At 35.9% G+C, this 18,591-nt stretch overlaps 1 protein-coding gene across 13 annotated transcripts in view; it reads right to left on the bottom strand.

Moving 5' to 3' along the window:
- The window catches only part of MBTD1 (mbt domain containing 1), a 69,348-nt gene that overhangs the window by 32,981 nt on the left and 17,776 nt on the right, over positions 1–18,591 (bottom strand). For 6 of the 13 annotated variants that reach the window (XM_024130431.3, XM_024130435.3, XM_007116561.4 and 3 more), the window contains 4 exons: positions 7,256–7,457; positions 2,722–2,861; positions 1,338–1,452; positions 675–760 (listed from right to left, as the gene is read on the bottom strand). In XM_024130431.3, the coding sequence (XP_023986199.1) occupies positions 675–760; positions 1,338–1,452; positions 2,722–2,861; positions 7,256–7,409 (495 nt within the window). In that variant the 5' untranslated portion in view covers positions 7,410–7,457. Of the gene's footprint in view, positions 1–674; positions 761–1,337; positions 1,453–2,721; positions 2,862–7,255; positions 7,458–9,317; positions 9,448–18,591 lie in introns of all 13 variants that reach the window. The other 7 variants (XM_024130429.3, XM_028499714.2, XM_024130430.3 and 4 more) reach the window with 4 other exon arrangements.

Below are 18,591 nucleotides of genomic sequence, written 5' to 3'. Positions count from 1 at the left end.
TAAATTAAACTTACAGTAAGGTTAAAAAAAGTATTGAAGAGAATTAATCACAAATAACTGAATCAAAAGGAATGAAATCAAAAGGAAAGAATTTATCATTAGATACATTTCAAACATAACTCTCAATTACTTCAGATGTTCTGTGACACTACTTGTTAAAAAGAACATCTCCCAACAGATCATTTCAGCCCACGATACTGTATTACTAATAGTTCCTTCTTTGTTTCTGTGATTTTACATTTGAGACAAAACAAAACTAGAAGATCTTTCCTTTTCTCAATTATTAGGTCAAATGACAACAATTTAGGTAACATATACAATGCATGGTTTCTATGAGGTTGAACCATATGACTTTGCCAATATACAACTATTTTTGATACACAAAACCAGCAATATTATATGGCTCAACTTAATACGAAAATTGGATGAGACTAGTGCCTTTCCCCGTTTATAACAATTTCAACTTGCAATGTCTTTATAGGAACCTTTTACTTATAAAACTTAGAGAAGTTATGTAACTATTCATAGTACAATAATTAATAAAAAAAGAAACATTTCCATTACAACGTATAAAATAAAGATCTTCTAAGGATAAGATGTTTAAATGCTATTGTGCCTTCAGATTTAAACAATGACTAAGCATTTCAATATAAACTGAGAAATTCCATACTCACATGTTTAAAGCAGGTAACTGGAGCTGCTATAAAGCTATTGCTATTGATGTAGTTACCCCAGCTGAAACCTTCCATGGAGACTGCTACTGAAATAAAATAAATTTAGATATATTACAGTTCTCAAATTTGTAAGAAGGCTATTATTTTAAAATGTGAAATGACACAAATTTAATTTATCACCTCTAAAGAAAAGTTTTTTCTATAAAGACAGAACTTCTCTAAATAAACATGAACTTTAGCATACATCATATTTGCAAACAAATAGCAGTTTAACTCTTCTATACAGAACATATGCTCCTTGGGAAGTGAGGCAAGAGCTCTCCAGTTATAAGAAACAAAGAACAGAGGAGAGCAGATACCTTCAGCATAACAAATGCTGTTCTGGCTGCTCTTGTGTTTTATTCCCACACAGCTGTTACCATGCACTTCAATGAGATTTCTATCCAGTATCCACCACTGCGCCACCAGGGAAGCCCGTGAACACTATTCTATTCTAGAATAATTTACTGAAACCAAAACCACTATCAGGAAGCCCAGTGTCATAATGTGCAAATACAGTACAGAAATAGCTTAGTTAACAGAATCCAAAATTTAAATGTTATTAATTAAAACTAGATGAATCAGTACCAAATATTTCACCTCCACTACATTCACCCATATTACCTGATTTAGTCTTTGCTTGATTTTGCAAGGTAGCTTGATACTGAGCATATGCAGCTAGTTTAGCAACTAAAGGTTGTTTCTGAAGAACTTTTGCTTTCTTTGTTGGAGGCTTACCCTAAAACAAGAAGAGTTAAGTAAATAGGATTCTTTCTCATCTCCCCACCCCCAAATCTGAAAACTAACTTGATTGCATACTACTCATTCTGCTTAAGTAAACATCGAGGGTTTAGAAAATTATTAAAGCAGAGGAAACATACAAGGAAGTTTAACATGAGAAATGTTTTCTGGAGTTCTGCTACAATGTAGATACCTAATATGGGTAGCAGAGCTGGCACAGACTAAAAGAGCAATATGCAAATTAATATGTTAATAAAAAATTATATCCCATAAGATGTTAAAATATAGGCTGTGGTGGATAATTCATTCCTTCTTGTACTAGATAAAACCAGTGGTTATTCACTCATGCAGGTTGCCAAGCATTGCTATTCATATAAGAAAAGATAATTTAATGTTTAAAGAGCAAGTGACTGAGGTTTATACCTTTAGCGCTAACGCAAAAGATCAATGACAAAATGATCATGGGCCAAATTCAGTGTGACAAACTGCCATCCATTTGGGTACAGACCATTGCTCAGGATCTTTAGGTACTGTCTATCTGAAATATAGAAATACATCTAAGTGATGTATTTCCTTAATCTGGGGAATTTAAATAATCCTTTCAGTGCTATGTAATGATCACAATAAGGGAAAGAAGAATATGAAAAATGTGATCATTCAAATAAAATATATTACAAAAATCAGTTATGTGATGCCTTTAAAAAGTTGTTTATATGCTACAATAGTAATAACTTAGTCAAATGGTCAAATCTCCAGTCATTTTGTAGGCACTGACGTACATTTACAGAAAGATGATTTTCTTTTTGTATTATGAATTTTTCCAAAAAGTTAGTTGGATTAACCAAATACACTTGGTCAAGGTATCAAATGGGTTGCAATCAAAAATACAAACCAAAGATGATGCAAAAATAAAACCAAAGGGTAAATCATTCCCCCTCCCAACACTGAAAGTTTCTACTTTGATGTTAACTCCAAAGAAAACCAGGGGGAAAAATGGCTTCAATTCATATATATAAAAGATGTTTATTACATTTATACTTATTTAGAAAAAAACACAAACAATTCATAGTTTATTTTGGATAGTATGCCTTCTCTATTTATAACAGCTACTCAATTTTATAGAATTAACATATTTCTTAAAAATGTGGGGTATAAAGTGGTAACTGGCCAATTGGGCAGGTGGAGTGCAGCGAATCACAATCAAATGACAGATAAACAGTGAAAGCCATAGAAATAACAGATATAAAGAATAAGAAGGTTTCTGTACCGTTACCTGAAGTCTGGCCAAAATGCTTGCCTTCTTGGAGTTTGACGAGTAACTTCTTGAACATGAAACACTGCAGAAACGTTTTGTTTTAGAGTAAAAAGCATCTCGCACACCAACCATCCCACACATTTCGCAGGTAGCTAATTAACAAAAACATTGGTGTTATGATCATATAATAAAACCAATTTTCATCTAACAGTTTAATAATTTCTCCAATTATCTAAAGGTTTTAATTTTAAAAATTTCTTTAAAGCAGATAGAAAATTTCTTCTATCCGTTACATAAATGATATAAAAATCTAATAAAAGGTAGGGGAAAAAGACTGGAATGATACCACAGCTACAGGTTCCAGAAGGTCTCACAATAGCTTAAGGTCTGAAAAGGCTTTAAAAAGGGTCAAAAGACACACAAACAAATATAAGTTAGATTCAACTAACATTTCCTTAGTGCTCACCTTGTGCCAGACATAATAAGCTCTGATGTTTGAAAGGATTATAAACAAAAGATTAAAAAAAGTGCAACACAACTGATGATTAATACAAAGTGCAGCACAGGTCTTTAAAATACTGTAAAGACTGAAACATAAAAATGGCCAACTCAGAAAAATGCTAAAAGCAATATGAGGATTCTCTCAAGTTATATTCAGGAGACAAGAGAAACAGGATAGGTTCAAAGCTTGAGGTACGCGCACTATTATTAACTGATAATAGAGGGCAACAAAACTTTAACCACTATTGGGTCTCTTTTGTAAATTAGCATAATGGACAATAATTTGAAAGGCAGAATTAAAAGAACAGGGTAATAAGAAGTGAAGCTCAAAAAAGATAAATAGGCTGTGGGATTGCTGAATCACACAACAGTTCTATTTTTAAATTTTTGAGGAATCACCATACTGTTTTCAATAATGGCTATACCAATTTACATTACCACCAAGAGTTTATAAGACTTCCCTTTTTCCACATCCTCCTCAACATTTGTTATCTCTTGTCTTTTTGATACTAGCCATCCTAAAAGGTATGAGGTGATATCTCATTGTGGTTTTGATCTTCATTTCCCTGATGATTAGTGATGTTGAGCACATTTTCATGTACTTATTGGCCATTTGCATGTCTTCTTTGGAAAAATGTCTATTCAGGTCCTTTGTCCATTTTTAAATTGGATTATTTGCTTTTTTAAGGCTATTGAGTTGTATGAGTCCTTTATATATTTTGGATATTAACCCCTTATCGAATATATGGTTTACAAATATTTTCTCCCACTCTGTAGGCTGCCTTTTCAATTTACTGTTTCCTTTGCTAAGCAGAACCTCTTTAGTTTAATGTAACCTCACTGCTTATTTTAGCTTTTGTTGCCTGTGCTTTTGGTGTCTTATCCAAGAAATCATTGCTAAGACCTACGTCAAGGAGCTTCTTTCTTATGTTTTCTTCTAGGAGTTTTACAGTTTCAGGTCTTACATTTAAGTCTTTAATCCATTTTCAAGTTAATTTTTGTGAGTGGTATAAGATAGGGGTCCAGTTTTTCTTTTGCATATGGATATCAAATTTCCCAACACCATTTACTGAAAAGACTATCCTTTCCCCATTGTGTGTTCTTATTGCCCTTATCAAAAATTAGTTGACTGCAACTCAGTATCTCAAAGAGATATCTGTCCTCCCATGTTCATTGTAGCATTATTCACAACAGCCAAGTTTTGGAAGCACACTAAATGTCTTTTGATGGATGAGTGGATTAAAAAAAAATGTGGTATATATATAGATATAGATATAGATATGGTATCCATATATATGGAATATTATTCATTAAATTGGAATATTATTCATTATAATTGAGTATTATTCAGCCATAAAAAGAAGGAAATATTGTCATTTCTGACAACATGGACAAAACTGGAGGGGATTATGCTAAGTGAAATAAGCCAGAAAGAGAAAGACAAATAGTGTACGGTATCACTTATATGTGGAACCTTAAAAAAAAAAAAGCCCATTTCATAGAATGGTGGTTGCCAGGGGTACAAATTTTCAGTTATAAAAAGAATAAGTTGTGAGGATCTAACGTGCAGCATGGTGACTATAGTTAATAACACTACTGTATTGTATACCTGGAAGTTGCTGAGAGTGGATCTTGTGCTCACACCGTGCACACAAACACACACACACATACTCTCAGTTAACTTTGTGAGGTGACAGGTGTGTTAATTATCTTGATCTTGGTAATCATTCCACCGTATCCATGTATATCAAATCACCACATTTATAGACATTTATACATTTAAACATATACAATTATATTTGTCAGTTATTCCTCAGTAAAGTTGGGGCAAAAAAGATAACAGAGCAAACAACTATGCTGCTGAGTGGGTTGAGTGGGTTCAAATATCCATCTAAACAGTTATAACTGGAGGAACTTACAGTTTAACCAGTAAGTTCTCATAACAAATTATGAGAAATCATGGAAAAAAATGTAAGAAGCCGAGGATAAGAGATAAACAAAGGGTGTCTAAGGGAAAAAAAGCCTGAACGATTTTCTGTTGTAAAAATTCTAGAACAGATTATTTAAAAGGTTTGTGGATCATCTATGTTAAAAAAAAAAAAGCAATCCCAAATGGAGAGTATATCTTTGCCAAGAACTGAACATGTCAAACTAGAATTCCCATGACCAGGATGTAAGCTCCACCAGGGAGTTTATGCTATATTGTTCCTATTTGTATCTGTAAAACAGAGTCTGGCAAAGCTCCCTTTTGTGATAAGATTACCAGACTGGTATATCATAACTAAACCACGACAAGATGTATATTAACAGGAGTTAACACATTTGATAAAATCTCTCATGTAGCTTTGTCAATAAGGATTGAGAAATTCAAGCTGAAGTAGAAAACACCTAGGTAGGTTTTAACTGGTTGGATGACCACACCTAGTGAGTCTTGATAAGTGAAGTTAAGTTCTTTGATATGATCTGCAGTACTCTGTACCAGGCCCTTCGATGCTCAACGTTTTAATCAAGAGACTAGAATATAGGGCTTCCCTGGTGGTGCAGTGGTTAAGAGTCCACCTGCCAATGCACGGGACACGGGTTCGAGCCCTGGTCCGGGAAGATCCCACTTGCCATGGAGCAACTAAGCCCGTGCGCCACAACTACTGAGCCTGTGTTCTAGAGCCCACGAACCACAACTACTGAGCCCGAGTGCCACAACTACTGAAGCCCCCGCGCCTAGAGCCCATGCTCCACAACAAGAGAAGCCACCCAATGAGAAGCCTGTGCACCACAACGAAGAGAAGCCCCTGCTTGCCACAACTAGAGAAAAGCCCACACGCAGCAGCAGAGACCCAACACAGCCAAAAAAAAAAAAAAAGTACCAATGTCATTAAAGGCCAAAGGAAACTAATTAAAAAAAAAAAAAAAGACTCTTAGAATATGACTTACAGGGCATTATTATCAAATCTGCAAATGACAATCAGATGACACTGCATTCAACATTAGATGAAAGAATTAGGAATAAAATATTTCTAAGACCAAAATTTAGTAGGAAAAAGGTTACATGGAGAGTTTTAAAGTCTTAACACCTTGGGTTTAAAAAATCAACTGCAAAAGCACAAGACTGATTTAAATTGGTCTAGTTCATGGGGTTTCAGTTATCTGCAAATTCAGTATTAGTTTTAAAAAAGCTAAAGCAATTTTGGTGGCCTGAATGGAAACACAGTGTCCTAAAAAAAGGAGATAAAAGCTGAACTACCTTCTGTCCTAATCACACAGGGTGACCAACTATTTGCCTGAGGTCCTTTTCCAGGATGTGGGACGTTTAATCCTAAAACCAGGACAGTCTCAGGAAAGACAAGTTGTCACCCTACTACCACATAATCTGAAGTATTCCCAGAAGAAAGTGAGCAGGATACTGATGAATTAAATCACTGATGCTATGAGAAATGACTGAAGTAATTAGGTTTACTTAGTATGTTCTAGAGACACACTAGAAATAAGTGTTGTAGTGTGATGGGAAGAGATGTCTTTGTAAGAGGGATTAGAATCATTCTGTGTACCTTTAAAAATGAAAATTAAGACCAAAAGACAAAAGTTAGAGCAAGGATAATTTTGGTTCAATATAAAGGATATTCTGGTAATTAGAGATACCCTATTGCCAAAGTGTTAAAACAGAAAACTTATAAGGAATCGTTAAAGAGAAGGGAGACTTAACTTTGAAAGTCTCTTTCAACTCTGTAAGTCTATTATCTTACACACTTCCAATTACATAGGGATTTATTATTTAATTATGGAATTTAAGTCCCATTAAGTTTCTCAGCTGCCTTTTGTTTTCATTATTTTCTACCAGCCGGTGGTAGGTATGCAAAATAAAGAGATTTAACACAAACCCAGTGATCTTATCTAGAACTATAAGTTTCAGACTGTGTTTCTTCAAACTGTTCTTTAAAAATTCTAAGGGAAATGACAGAAGAAATGGAATCAAAACATACCCTCAAGTATAAAGGTGTGTAACAGGTGAGGCTGTTCCCCTGAGCTGAAGTATATACTCCATACTCACCCATGCCAGATTTACCATCTGGGTATGTGTACACTTGGCCATTGTTTTTGATAATTGGCAGATTAGAAGGTAAAGGAGCAACTTCCTCTTCACTCTCCTCAGAGCTGGAGCTGCTACTCGTGTCCTCACTGCAGCTATCATAACCGTCAAACATCCCGAAAGAGTCTCTTCTTTTCCTTTCGGATCGTGAAGAATGTTCAGTCTTAAAAGTAGAAGAAATCAGTAACACATGACACAGCACTCATGTACACTACCTAAAAGACCTTAGTTCAAATTGTGATAAATGAGATTTGAAAAATGAAAATCTAGCCCTGAGAATTGATAATTTTATTTTATATGAAAAGCCAAATGTTTGTGTCAAGTGGAGCCCTCCTCTTCCATGAGGCACAAATCTATTAGCTACCATGTTAGCTAAAAGGAGTAACAATAATGTTGGAAAAAACACTAAATGGGAATCGGAAGATCATCATGTAATTCAAGTTTTGCCATAAACTAGATATATCACTTCTCTATAAAATGCGATTAGATCAGATGATTTCTTTTTTTAAAACAACTGTGGTGAAATACACATAACAAATACCTATTTCAAAAATTATAAAAGACAGCATTTCTACATGTAACACTATTTCATATTTTTAACATACATAATTAGATAAAAACCCAATCATCTCCAGCTAAACACTATTTCCTTTTCAAAAGAAAAAGCACAAAGATACCATATATCATGTTCAGCAAATGCTACTCATATGTTCCTCCAAAAATGTCCCCTCACTCAAGCCACCAAAAAACCCCCAAACACCTACCACCACTCCAACTTTTCCTGAAATCAATTCCAAAACTTCAAGTTCAGTGAGAAGAAAGTTAAAAGAAAGCAGGAAAAAACAAAGAGAAAAAAGAAATGGAATATTTGAAATGAAAAAAAAATCAAACCATCACTAAACATACAGTGAGTTACAAGTAGAGTGAAAACTATCAACCAAAAAATCTTTAGAGTTTGGTACCTATCTTATTCTTTTGCTTCAGATATAATTTTGTATCATCTTCCACCTTATGCACAATTTCTTCTCTGGCTAGTTTAACGTCTTAACATGACCAATAACAAAGCTGAAATCTGTTGTCCAAAGTTTGACAAGATAAAACCATCCAAATGCATATCTTAGTTTTATTGAATAAACTGTCATTTTCAGATATGCTTGTATTAAACATTTGCTTTGAGATGGGGAACTGATTTTCATTTGTATCAGGTGTAACTATGAAAGCAACAAAACTAGTTTCTTAATCCACACAATGGAAATATTATATACTCAAATGAATACTGTCTTTTAAGAAGTCCCCTTGGGAGGCTCTACAAATGTTCTACTAATATTGCCACAACTTCTCTTTTTTTTTTTTTAATATTCTTCTTTCAGAACTCTCTTTTAGACCCAATTAAAAAAAGAAAAGCCAACTGAGGTCACTTTAGAATATTCCCCCCTCCCCCACTACTGGTTTCCCCAGCCTGATTATTTAGCAGATTTGGTTCTGAATAGCTTTTAGTTATTTCTATAAATTACATGTATCTTCAAAGAATCAAAATCTGCTACCACCAGGAGATTTCAAAAGAATAAAGACTCTGAAGGCAATTCAAAAGGAAAAGTCTAACAATATTTTGAACTGGTAAGGTGGCAGGAATAGGATAATCCTTGTTTAGATAAAGTATGGTACTAGCAACACAGAATTCTGACAGACCCAGGTTTGAGACTCAGCTCTGTCATTTATTAGCTGTGAACTTGGGCAAGTGATGAGTTTCTTCCTCTTATTCATTCAACATTCAACAACTATTTATCAAGCATTTGTGTGTCTCACAGTAAGAGAGGTTAAGAGAGATCAATGATTCTCATAAGGTTATAGTCTACTGGTGGGAGAAATCTAAGCAAGACCATGTGATAGTAGAGTAATAAGGCAACTGTAGTCAACTGAGATTCAGTGGTGAGGAAAGACCCTGAGGACAAAAAAGGCAGCCACTTGAATATCTGGTGCTGGAAGGAAAGGGCAAGACAAAGGCTTTTGGGCTGGAACATACTTGGTGCATTGAAAGGCCAATGTCGCTGGTGTCCAGTGTGAGAGGTGTGGGAGATGAGGTTGGAGGAGGATGCAGTGGCCAGATCACCAGGGCCCTTGAAGGCTAGGTTAAAGTTTGATATATTTTCTTCCTGAGGGCAACATAAAGACACTATGAAATATTTATCACAATGCCTGGAATATACATTTAGTAAACACTGGCTAGAATTCTAAATTCTAATAAATTCATACACCCTAACTCCATACAGAGATGATCTTTTACATCCAGAGTTTTCATATAAGTTTGTCGTCCACTTTATAGTCAGCTTGGTTAGCAGCTAATATATCTACTGATCCTGAAGTGTCAACACAGAATATCTTATTCTGACTCAACTTGTTGGAGAATAAGAATATAAACTTAAAATTTCAGGTACCCAATGATTACAAACATTTTGGTTTCAATAAGTATAGGCTGTTAACATTAAAAAAAAAGTATTATGGTCAAATACATTTGGGAAATTTTCCTTACTTCAAAGCCCTCTTTGAACCCTTAAGATGCTTGTGAACATTACAATAATTTAAGAGGTATATATAGTATGCAGTGTTTTCCAAAGCATCTTTAAGAACTAATGTTCTAGAGAAATGCTCTCTATATCAGACCAAAACCCCTGAGGGGGCGGCAACTTCAATATACGTTGTAAAATGGGTGGGAAAAAAACTGACTACATGTAGGGAATTCCCTGGTGGCCTAAGTGTTAGGATTCCAGGCTTTCACTGCGGTGGCCCAGGTTCAATCCCTGGTCGGGCAATTGAGATCCCACAAGCTGCACAGCTCGGGGACCTACAAAGGAGCCTTTTTGTCCATGCTCTGGGTAGAGAGGCTTCTCTGGGATTTTGCAACCAAAGACCTGAGGTTATAACTTATCCTACTCTAGATGGTCAGAAAATTCCTATGTCAAGAAATTAAAGTGGTTCTAGGATACAAGTGCCCCTTGACACCCAGCAAAAGCAATCCTAAGTCATTTGAGAAATAATCACCTACAATTCCGGCCTTTCAGCATTTCCACAGATTTTTATCAAATATCAGTACACAATCAAATATCAAACACACAATAAGCGGGCCACTGCAAGCGTCAGCAGAAATAGATTAGATATCCCAAATAGTTAGGCACTGGAATTGCCAGAGACAGAATATAAAATAACCATACAAGAACTAAGAAGAAATAATGTTATTGAAAAATGAACAGAGAATACAAAGCAATCAGAAAGAACCAAATGTAATTTCTGTAAATGAAAAATACAACTGCTGTAATTAAAAAAAAACCACAAAAAAACCCTAAATGGATTAGACATGCCTAAAAAATAATTGGGGAAATGGAAGATAAACATTAAGAAAGAACCCAAAACAGCAAAGAAGAACAGAAACATAGAAACTAAGAGGTTAAAAGAGCACTGAATGTAAAGATCTAATAATAAATGTCAATAAGAATTCTCAAAGGAGATGGACTTCCCTGGTGGCGCAATGGTTAAGAATCTGCCTGCCAATGCAGGGGACACGGGTTCGAGCCCTGATCCGGGAAGATCCCACATGCTGCGGAGCAACTAAGCCTGTGCACCACAACTACTGAGCCTGTGCTCTAGAGCCCACGAGCCACAACTACTGAGCCTGCATGCCACAACTACTGAAGCCCTCGTGCCTAGAAGCCCGTGCTCCGCAACAAGAGAAGCCACCACAATGACAAGCCCGCACATGGCAACGAAGAGTAGCCCTTGCTCGCTGCAGCTGGAGAAAGCCCGCATGCAGCAACGAAGCCCCAACACAGCCAAAAATAAATAATAAATAAATAAATTTATATATTAAAAATTCTCAAAGGAGAAACTATGGAGAATAGAAAAAGGTAAAGCTGAATGAGATATTGGCTGAAAATTTTGAAGAAATATCAAAAACATGAATTCACAGATAGAACTACAATATATGTTAATCACTACAATATATGTTAAGCACAACAAAAAGATACCCACATCTAAACAGATCACAGTAAAAGTGCAGGACACCAGAGAGATTTTAAAAGTAACCAATCACAACAGTGAATCTCACTAGTCAACAAGCCCAAATTAGGCACATTTAGTCCCATCAGCTGCTTATTAACTAACCATTAAATATGAATAAACAGGCAAGGATTACCAGTCATTTGTGAAAGGCCTCTTAAAAATGTGAAAGACCAGGAACATCCCTGGGTCCCAGTGGTTAAGACTCCTCGCTCCCAAGGCAAGATGCCTGGGTTCGAGCCCTGGTCAATCCCTGGTCGGGGAACTAAGATCCCACATACTGCAACTAAGCACTTGCGCTGCAACTACTGAGCCCGCGCACCTCAATGAAGAGCCCATGTGCCACAATGAAGACCCAGTGCAGCCAAATTAATTAATTGTTTTTAAAATTTAAAAAATTAATTCATTAAAAAATGTGAAAGACCAAAACTAATCTTCAGAAAAAAGAATCTACAGGAAATAGAAGTAATGCAGGGAGCAAAAGAAAACTTCAAAAAAAATAATAATAATTCTTCAGAGAAATATAATAATAGGATGCTATCAGTGAAGAAGACAGATCTTGGAATTTAAAAAACAGAAGAGGCAAAACAATAAATAAATACATGGATAGGAAAATCAAGGAAATCTTTCAAAAAGCATGTGTGTGTGTGTATACATGAGACAAACAGGTAGATAATAAAAGAGAAAAGATAAAAGTTAAATACAGAAGATACAAAATCCAAAGAATAGAGATACTGAAGAAAACAGATAGGATCAAAGAAAAAAATACAACAACAAGAATTCCAGGATCAAAAGACAGAGTTCCTATGCTGAAGGGACCATGCAAGCCCAGCTTAATGACTTAAAAAAACCCCAAACTATACCAAGGTACATCCTTATAAAAATTACAGAACTTTGCCATACTAAAAGCTTCAAGAAAAACACTATATCACACAAAAAGAGAAGGGAATTAGGATATCAGTGGGTTTTTCAATAACAAGATTAACAAAAGTAATGCCTTCAAACTTCTAAAGGAAAAAAATTCTTATCAGAAAAACTATACTTGAAGCTCCAAGTGAAAATCAACTAACTAAAAAACAAACAAACAAACAAAAAAAAAAGAAGAAAAAAAAGAAAGCAATAGCCGGTTAAGGAAAAAAATTCTTATCATAAAATCTATACTCAAAGCTCCAAGTGAAAATCAACTAACTGAAAAACAAACAAACCAAAAAAAAAAAAGGAAAAAGAAAAAAAAAATGAAACAATAGCCAAGTTCTTTAAGATCAATAAGACTGATTAGAGATAAGCAAAAAAGAGAAAAGACAAAATTTCCAGTATCATGGATGAGCAGCAGCATCACTACAGATTCTGGAGATATTAAGAGGAGAGTAAGAATATTACCAACAATTTTATGCTAATAAATTTGACAACTTAGAGGAAATGGACATATTCTTTGAAAGACATAAAACCAAATCTCACATATAAACATATTACCTGAATAGGTAAATAACTATAATAACCTGAATAGGTAAAGAAACTAAATGTGTAGTTACAAACCTTCACACAAAGAAAACTCCAGCCCAAATGGCTTCACTGGAGAATTCTACTTAAGAAATACTACTGATTCTACAACAACTCTTCCAGGAAACCGAAGAGGATGAAATAGTTTCCAACTCATTCTATTAGGCCAGCATTACTCTGATCCCCAAACCAGACAAAGCTATTACAAGAAAACTACAGAGCAATATTACTCATGAATATAGGATGCAAACATTTTAAACTAAATTTTAGCAGACTGAATCAAACACTATATAAAAAGAACAATATAGGATGGCCACGTGGGTTTATCCCAGGAAGGCAAAGCTAATTCAACATTTGAAAATCAATAAATTCTTCATATTAATAGACTAAAAAACAGAAGTCATATGATTATCTCAAGAGATACAGAAAAAGCATATGACAGAATCTGAGACCTATTCCTGATTTTAAAAAACCCCTCAGCAAACTAGGAATAGAAGAGAACTTCCTCACCCCATACAGAACATTCAGGAAAATCCTAAACTTAGCATGAAATTTAATGGGGACTTCCCTGGCGGTTCAGTGGTTAAGACTCCATGCTTCCACCACAGGGGGCACGGGTTCGATCCCTGGTCGGGGAACTAGGATCCTGTATGCTGTGTGGCACAGCCAATAAAAAAAAAAAATTTTAATTATGAAAATCTGGATGTTTTCCCATTAAGACTGGGAGTATATATATTTGCTTTTGCCATTTTAATTCAATATTGTACTAGAAATTCTAGCCAGTGCAATAAGAAAAAAAAGTACAGAAATAAAGAAATAAAAGAATCCAGATTGTAAAGAAGTAAATTTAACTAAACCTTTATTCCCAGACATCACGACTGTAGAAAATCTGATGGAATATACAGCAAGTGTTGGGCTAATAAGTGTTTAGCAAGGATGCAGGACAAAATATCAGTACAGAAAAATCAGCTGTATTTCTATATACCAGCAACAAAACTCCAGAAATTGAAATTTCTGGAGTTCAATTTCTGGAAATAAAAAAATACCACTTACAATAGCATCAAAAAATATGAAATAATTGGGGATAAATCTGGCAAAAGATGTGCAAGACCAATACCATGAAAACTACTAAATGTTCCTGAAAGAGTTAAAGAAAGATCTAAATAAATGGAAAGATGTACTGTGTTCACAGGTTAGAAGAATAAATATTGTTAAAATGCCAATTCTTCCCAAGTTGATTTATAGATCCAACACAATTGTAATCAAGGGACTTCCCTGGTGGTCCAGTGGTTAAGAATCTGTGCTTCCACTTCAGGGGGCAGGGGTTCGATCCCTGCTGGGGAACTAAGATTCTACATGTTACATGGAGTGGCCAAACAAACCAACCCCCAAAAACACAACATAATCAAAACACAGAAGATTTTGGGGTAGAAATTGACAAGCTGAATCTAAAATTCAAATGGAACTGCAAGGGCCTAGAATAGCAAAAACAAATTTGAGAAGAACAAAGTTGAAAGACTTAAGCTTCCTGACTCCAAGACGTATGCTGAAGCTACTCTAATCAAGGCAGTGGAATTTTTGACATAAATACCGACAAATAGATCAAAAGAAATAGACCCATACATATATGGTCAATTGATTTTTTTCCACAAGTGTGAAAAGGCAATTCAGTGGAGAAAATATAGTCTTCTCAAAAAAAGGTGCTGGAACAAGCAGATAACCATATGCAAAAAAAAAAAAAAAAAAAAAAAAAAGACTGGGATCTATATGTTATATCATAAACAAAAGTAACTCAAAATGGATCACAGGGAATTCCCTGGTGGTCCAGTGGTTAGGACTTGGCTATTTCACTGCTGTGGCCTGGGTTCAATCCCTGGTTGGGGAACTAAGATCCCACAAGCCACATGGCATGGCCAAAAACAAAACCAAAATGGATCACAGAACTAAAAGTAAGAGCTAAAACCAAAAACTTCCAGAAAAAAAACTGGAAAAAAACATTCACGATGTTAGGTTAGGTATAAAAAGTTTTTGGATATGACATCAAAAGTATGACCCATTAAAGGAAAAATTGATCACTAAACTTAATCAAAATTTAAAACTTCTGGTCTTTGAAAGACACTATTAAGAGAATAAAACAAGCCACAGACTGGAAAACAATATTTGCAAATCATATACCTGATAAAGGATTTGTATCCAGGACATATAAAGAACTGTCAAAACGCAGTAACTTAAACAACATAATTAAAAAAAAAACAAACAGGCCAAGATCTAAAGAGAATTCATGAAGAAGCTACATGGACGGCAAATAAGGACGTGAATACACGTTCAACATCATTGGTCATTAGGAAAATACAAATTAAAATCACAAGATGTTCTTATGCATCTATTAGAATGGCCAAACAAACCCACAGCCCTCTATGGTCTGTGCAGCAAATGGAACTCTCATATACCGAAGATGGGAATGTAAAATGGTACAAGCACTTTGGAGAACATGCAGTTTTAAATACAGTGTTAAATAACACGTGCTTTTAAATATACACCACCTACGATCCATTCCACTCCTGGGTATTTATCTAAGAAAAATGAAAGCTTAAGTCCATACAAAGACATATATATGAATGATCATAATAGCTCAAAACTGGAAATACCCAAATGTCCATCAAAAAGTAAATGAATAGGGGCCTCCCTGGTGGCGCAGTGGTTGCGCGTCCGCCTGCCGATGCGGGGGAACCGGGTTCGCGCCCCGGTCTGGGAGGATCCCACGTGCCGCGGAGCGGCTGGGCCCGTGGGCCATGGCCGCTGAGCCTGCGCGTCCGGAGCCTGTGCTCCGCAGCGGGAGAGGCCGCAGCAGAGGGAGGCCCTCATACCACGAAAAAAAAAAAAAAAAAAAAAAAAAGTAAATGAATAAACAAATTGTGGTACATCCATACAATGATTCCATTTTGCTACTTGGCAATAAAAAGGAATTAATTTTTGACACACACAACAGCGATAATCTCACAATAATTATGCTGAGTGAAAACCAACCAAAAAAAAAAAAGAACACAAGCTCTATGATTTCATTTATATAAAACTTTAGAAAATGCAAACTAATGTATAGTGACAGAAAACAGATAAGTTACCTGGGGAAGGGATGGGCCAGGGGTGGCAAAGAGGTTATAAAGGATCATGAAGAAACTTTTGGGGATTATGGACAGCTTCTGTATTTTGACTGTGGTGATGGTTTCATGAGTGTTGTAGTTGTCAAAACTTATTAAACTGTGCACTAGAAAACTAAAACTAGATGCCTAGTTTTAATCTCTTGTCGATTTTACTTCAAGAAAGTTGTTAAAAAAATCTATATCCTGTCAATCTATCAGCCATGTATAATGGTTGGATAAAGATATTTTCAGATATGCCAAGTCTCTCAAAAAACTTAGATCCCATGTTCACTTTTACTCAGGAGACGTGCTTCATTATAACATCAAAGTAACGAAGAAAGAGAAAGATCCAACAGAGGACAGAGGTAAAGGGAATTCCCAAGACAATGATAAAAGGGATGTCCTCAGAGGACAGCTGTACAGCAGGCCTACAAAGCAACCAGACTATACTGGAGGAGGATGGATGATGGCAGCTCCAGGATAAAAATAAAACTTTGTGTTTGACAGAGTTTGTTGGAGGATTTAGGAAAAAGGCAACAGACACTTTAAATAGTGTTAAATGATTAAACGAAAAAAAATGAAACAATTGTTAACTCCAGGAAAAGAAGTTATATCAAAAAGGAACAAAGGAAGTTCCCTGGTGGCCTAGTGGTTAGGATTCCGGGCTTTCACTGCCGTGGCCCGGGTTCAATCCAGTGACTGGGCTGAGCAGCAGTAAACATAATCATATAAACACTAATGATTTAACTCATGAGGTGGATAGGTATAAAGATATGGTGATTCCTCATTTCCCCATGAGATTAAAAATAACAAGAAGTGAGTTTTTTGATCAACTTGAATAAAAATTTTGGAGGATGGAGATAAAAAGGGCAAATGTCAACTTATATCTATTGCCTGAGTTATAAATTTTTTCCATAAAGCTTAACTTATTAAACTTAAATGACTAAATGACTACTCTTTATTATAAGATTATGTCCTCCCTTCTTTAAGAATGGTAACAATTGGGCTTCCCTGGTGGCGCAGTGGTTGAGAATCCGCCTGCTGATGCAGGGGACACGGGTTCGTGCCCCGGTCCGGGAAGATCCCACATGCCGCGGAGCGGCTGGGCCCGTGAGCCATGGCCACTGAGCCTGCGCGTCCGGAGCCTGTGCTCCGCAAAGAAAGAGGCCACAACAGTGAGAGGCCCGCGTACAGCGCGCAAAAAAAAAAAAAAAAAAAAAAAAAAGGTAACAATAGATGGCTATTTTTGCAAAATATTTCATCTTTACCTACAAATGATTTATAATGTATATAGTTCCAATAGGTTTACAGAAAACTTGAAAATACAGCACAGATTTCCCATATTATACCCCAGTTTCCCCTATTAATATCTTACACTAGTATTGTACATTTGTTAATGAACTAAAATTGATATAACTGTCATTTAACTATGTCTAAATATATTTTATTCAAATTTCCTTCATTTTTACCCTATGTTCTTCTTCTGTTCCAAGATCCCACACATTTAGTTGTTAGGTTTACTTAAGCTCCTCTGGGCTGTGAAAATTTCTCAGATTTTCCTCGTTTCTGGTGACCTTGACAATTGAGAGGTACTGGTCGGGTATTTGTTGAATGTCACTTCTATTGAATTTGTCTCATATCCTCATGATTAGACTGGGGATACATCCTGTCAACATAACTTATCCCTGTTGATGTTGACCTTGATTACTTGCCAGAAGAATTCTTTTTAAATAAATAAATTTATTTATTTATTTATATATTTACGGCTGTGTTGGGTCTTCATCGCTGCGCGTGGGCCTTCTCTAGTTGCGGTGAGTGGGGTCTACTCTTCGTTGCAGTGTGTGGGCTTCTTCTCATTGCAGTGGCTTCTCTTCCTGTGGAGCATGGGCTCTAGGTGCGTGGGCTTTAGTAGTTGCAGCACTCGGGCTCAGCAGTTGTGGCGCACGGGCTTAGTTGCTCCGCGGCATGTCAGATCTTCCCGGACCAGGGATTGAACCTGTGCCCCCTGCATCGGCAGATGGATTCTTAACCACTGCACCACCAGGGAAGTCCCACTTGCCTGAAAAATTATTTGGCAGTTTTTTCTACTATAAAATTACCCTTCACCCCTCTCCATACTGTACTCTTTGGAAGGAAGTAACTATTCGAAGCCCACGCTCAAGGAGTGGGGAATTAAGCACCCCTCTTTAAAAAAAAAAAAAAAAATTTATTAAAAAAATAAACTAGCACTCTTAAACAAATTAATTAAATAAAGTAGCACTCTTCACCCCATTATTTCTCATTTCAGTATCTGTTTCTTTCAGAGAATTTATTATGAATTTGATTTTAAGATTTTTGTGTGCACTTAATTTTTTGCCTATCTTCTCTGAACGGTAAGTATTTCTGTCTTGTTCACAATATTCTCAGAGATCAGCATTGCAGGACTCAAATATTTGTTGTCTCTCAACTGAAGGCAGTGGATATTAGCCCCCTGGTAGATATTTGGCAATATCCCTGAAGAGGACTGGAGGAAAAGAGTCACATTCCTTTGCATTAACATGACAGGAGAGTCCAAAACGTTGTTTAGTGCCACTGTTGAGAAACCCTGATTTAAACTGAGGCTTTATG

The sequence above is a fragment of the Physeter macrocephalus genome, chromosome 14 (genome assembly GCF_002837175.3).
Source record: "Physeter macrocephalus isolate SW-GA chromosome 14, ASM283717v5, whole genome shotgun sequence".
In the NCBI taxonomy this organism is placed as follows: Eukaryota; Metazoa; Chordata; class Mammalia; order Artiodactyla; family Physeteridae; genus Physeter; species Physeter macrocephalus.
This window is presented reverse-complemented; position numbering and strand designations above follow the sequence as displayed.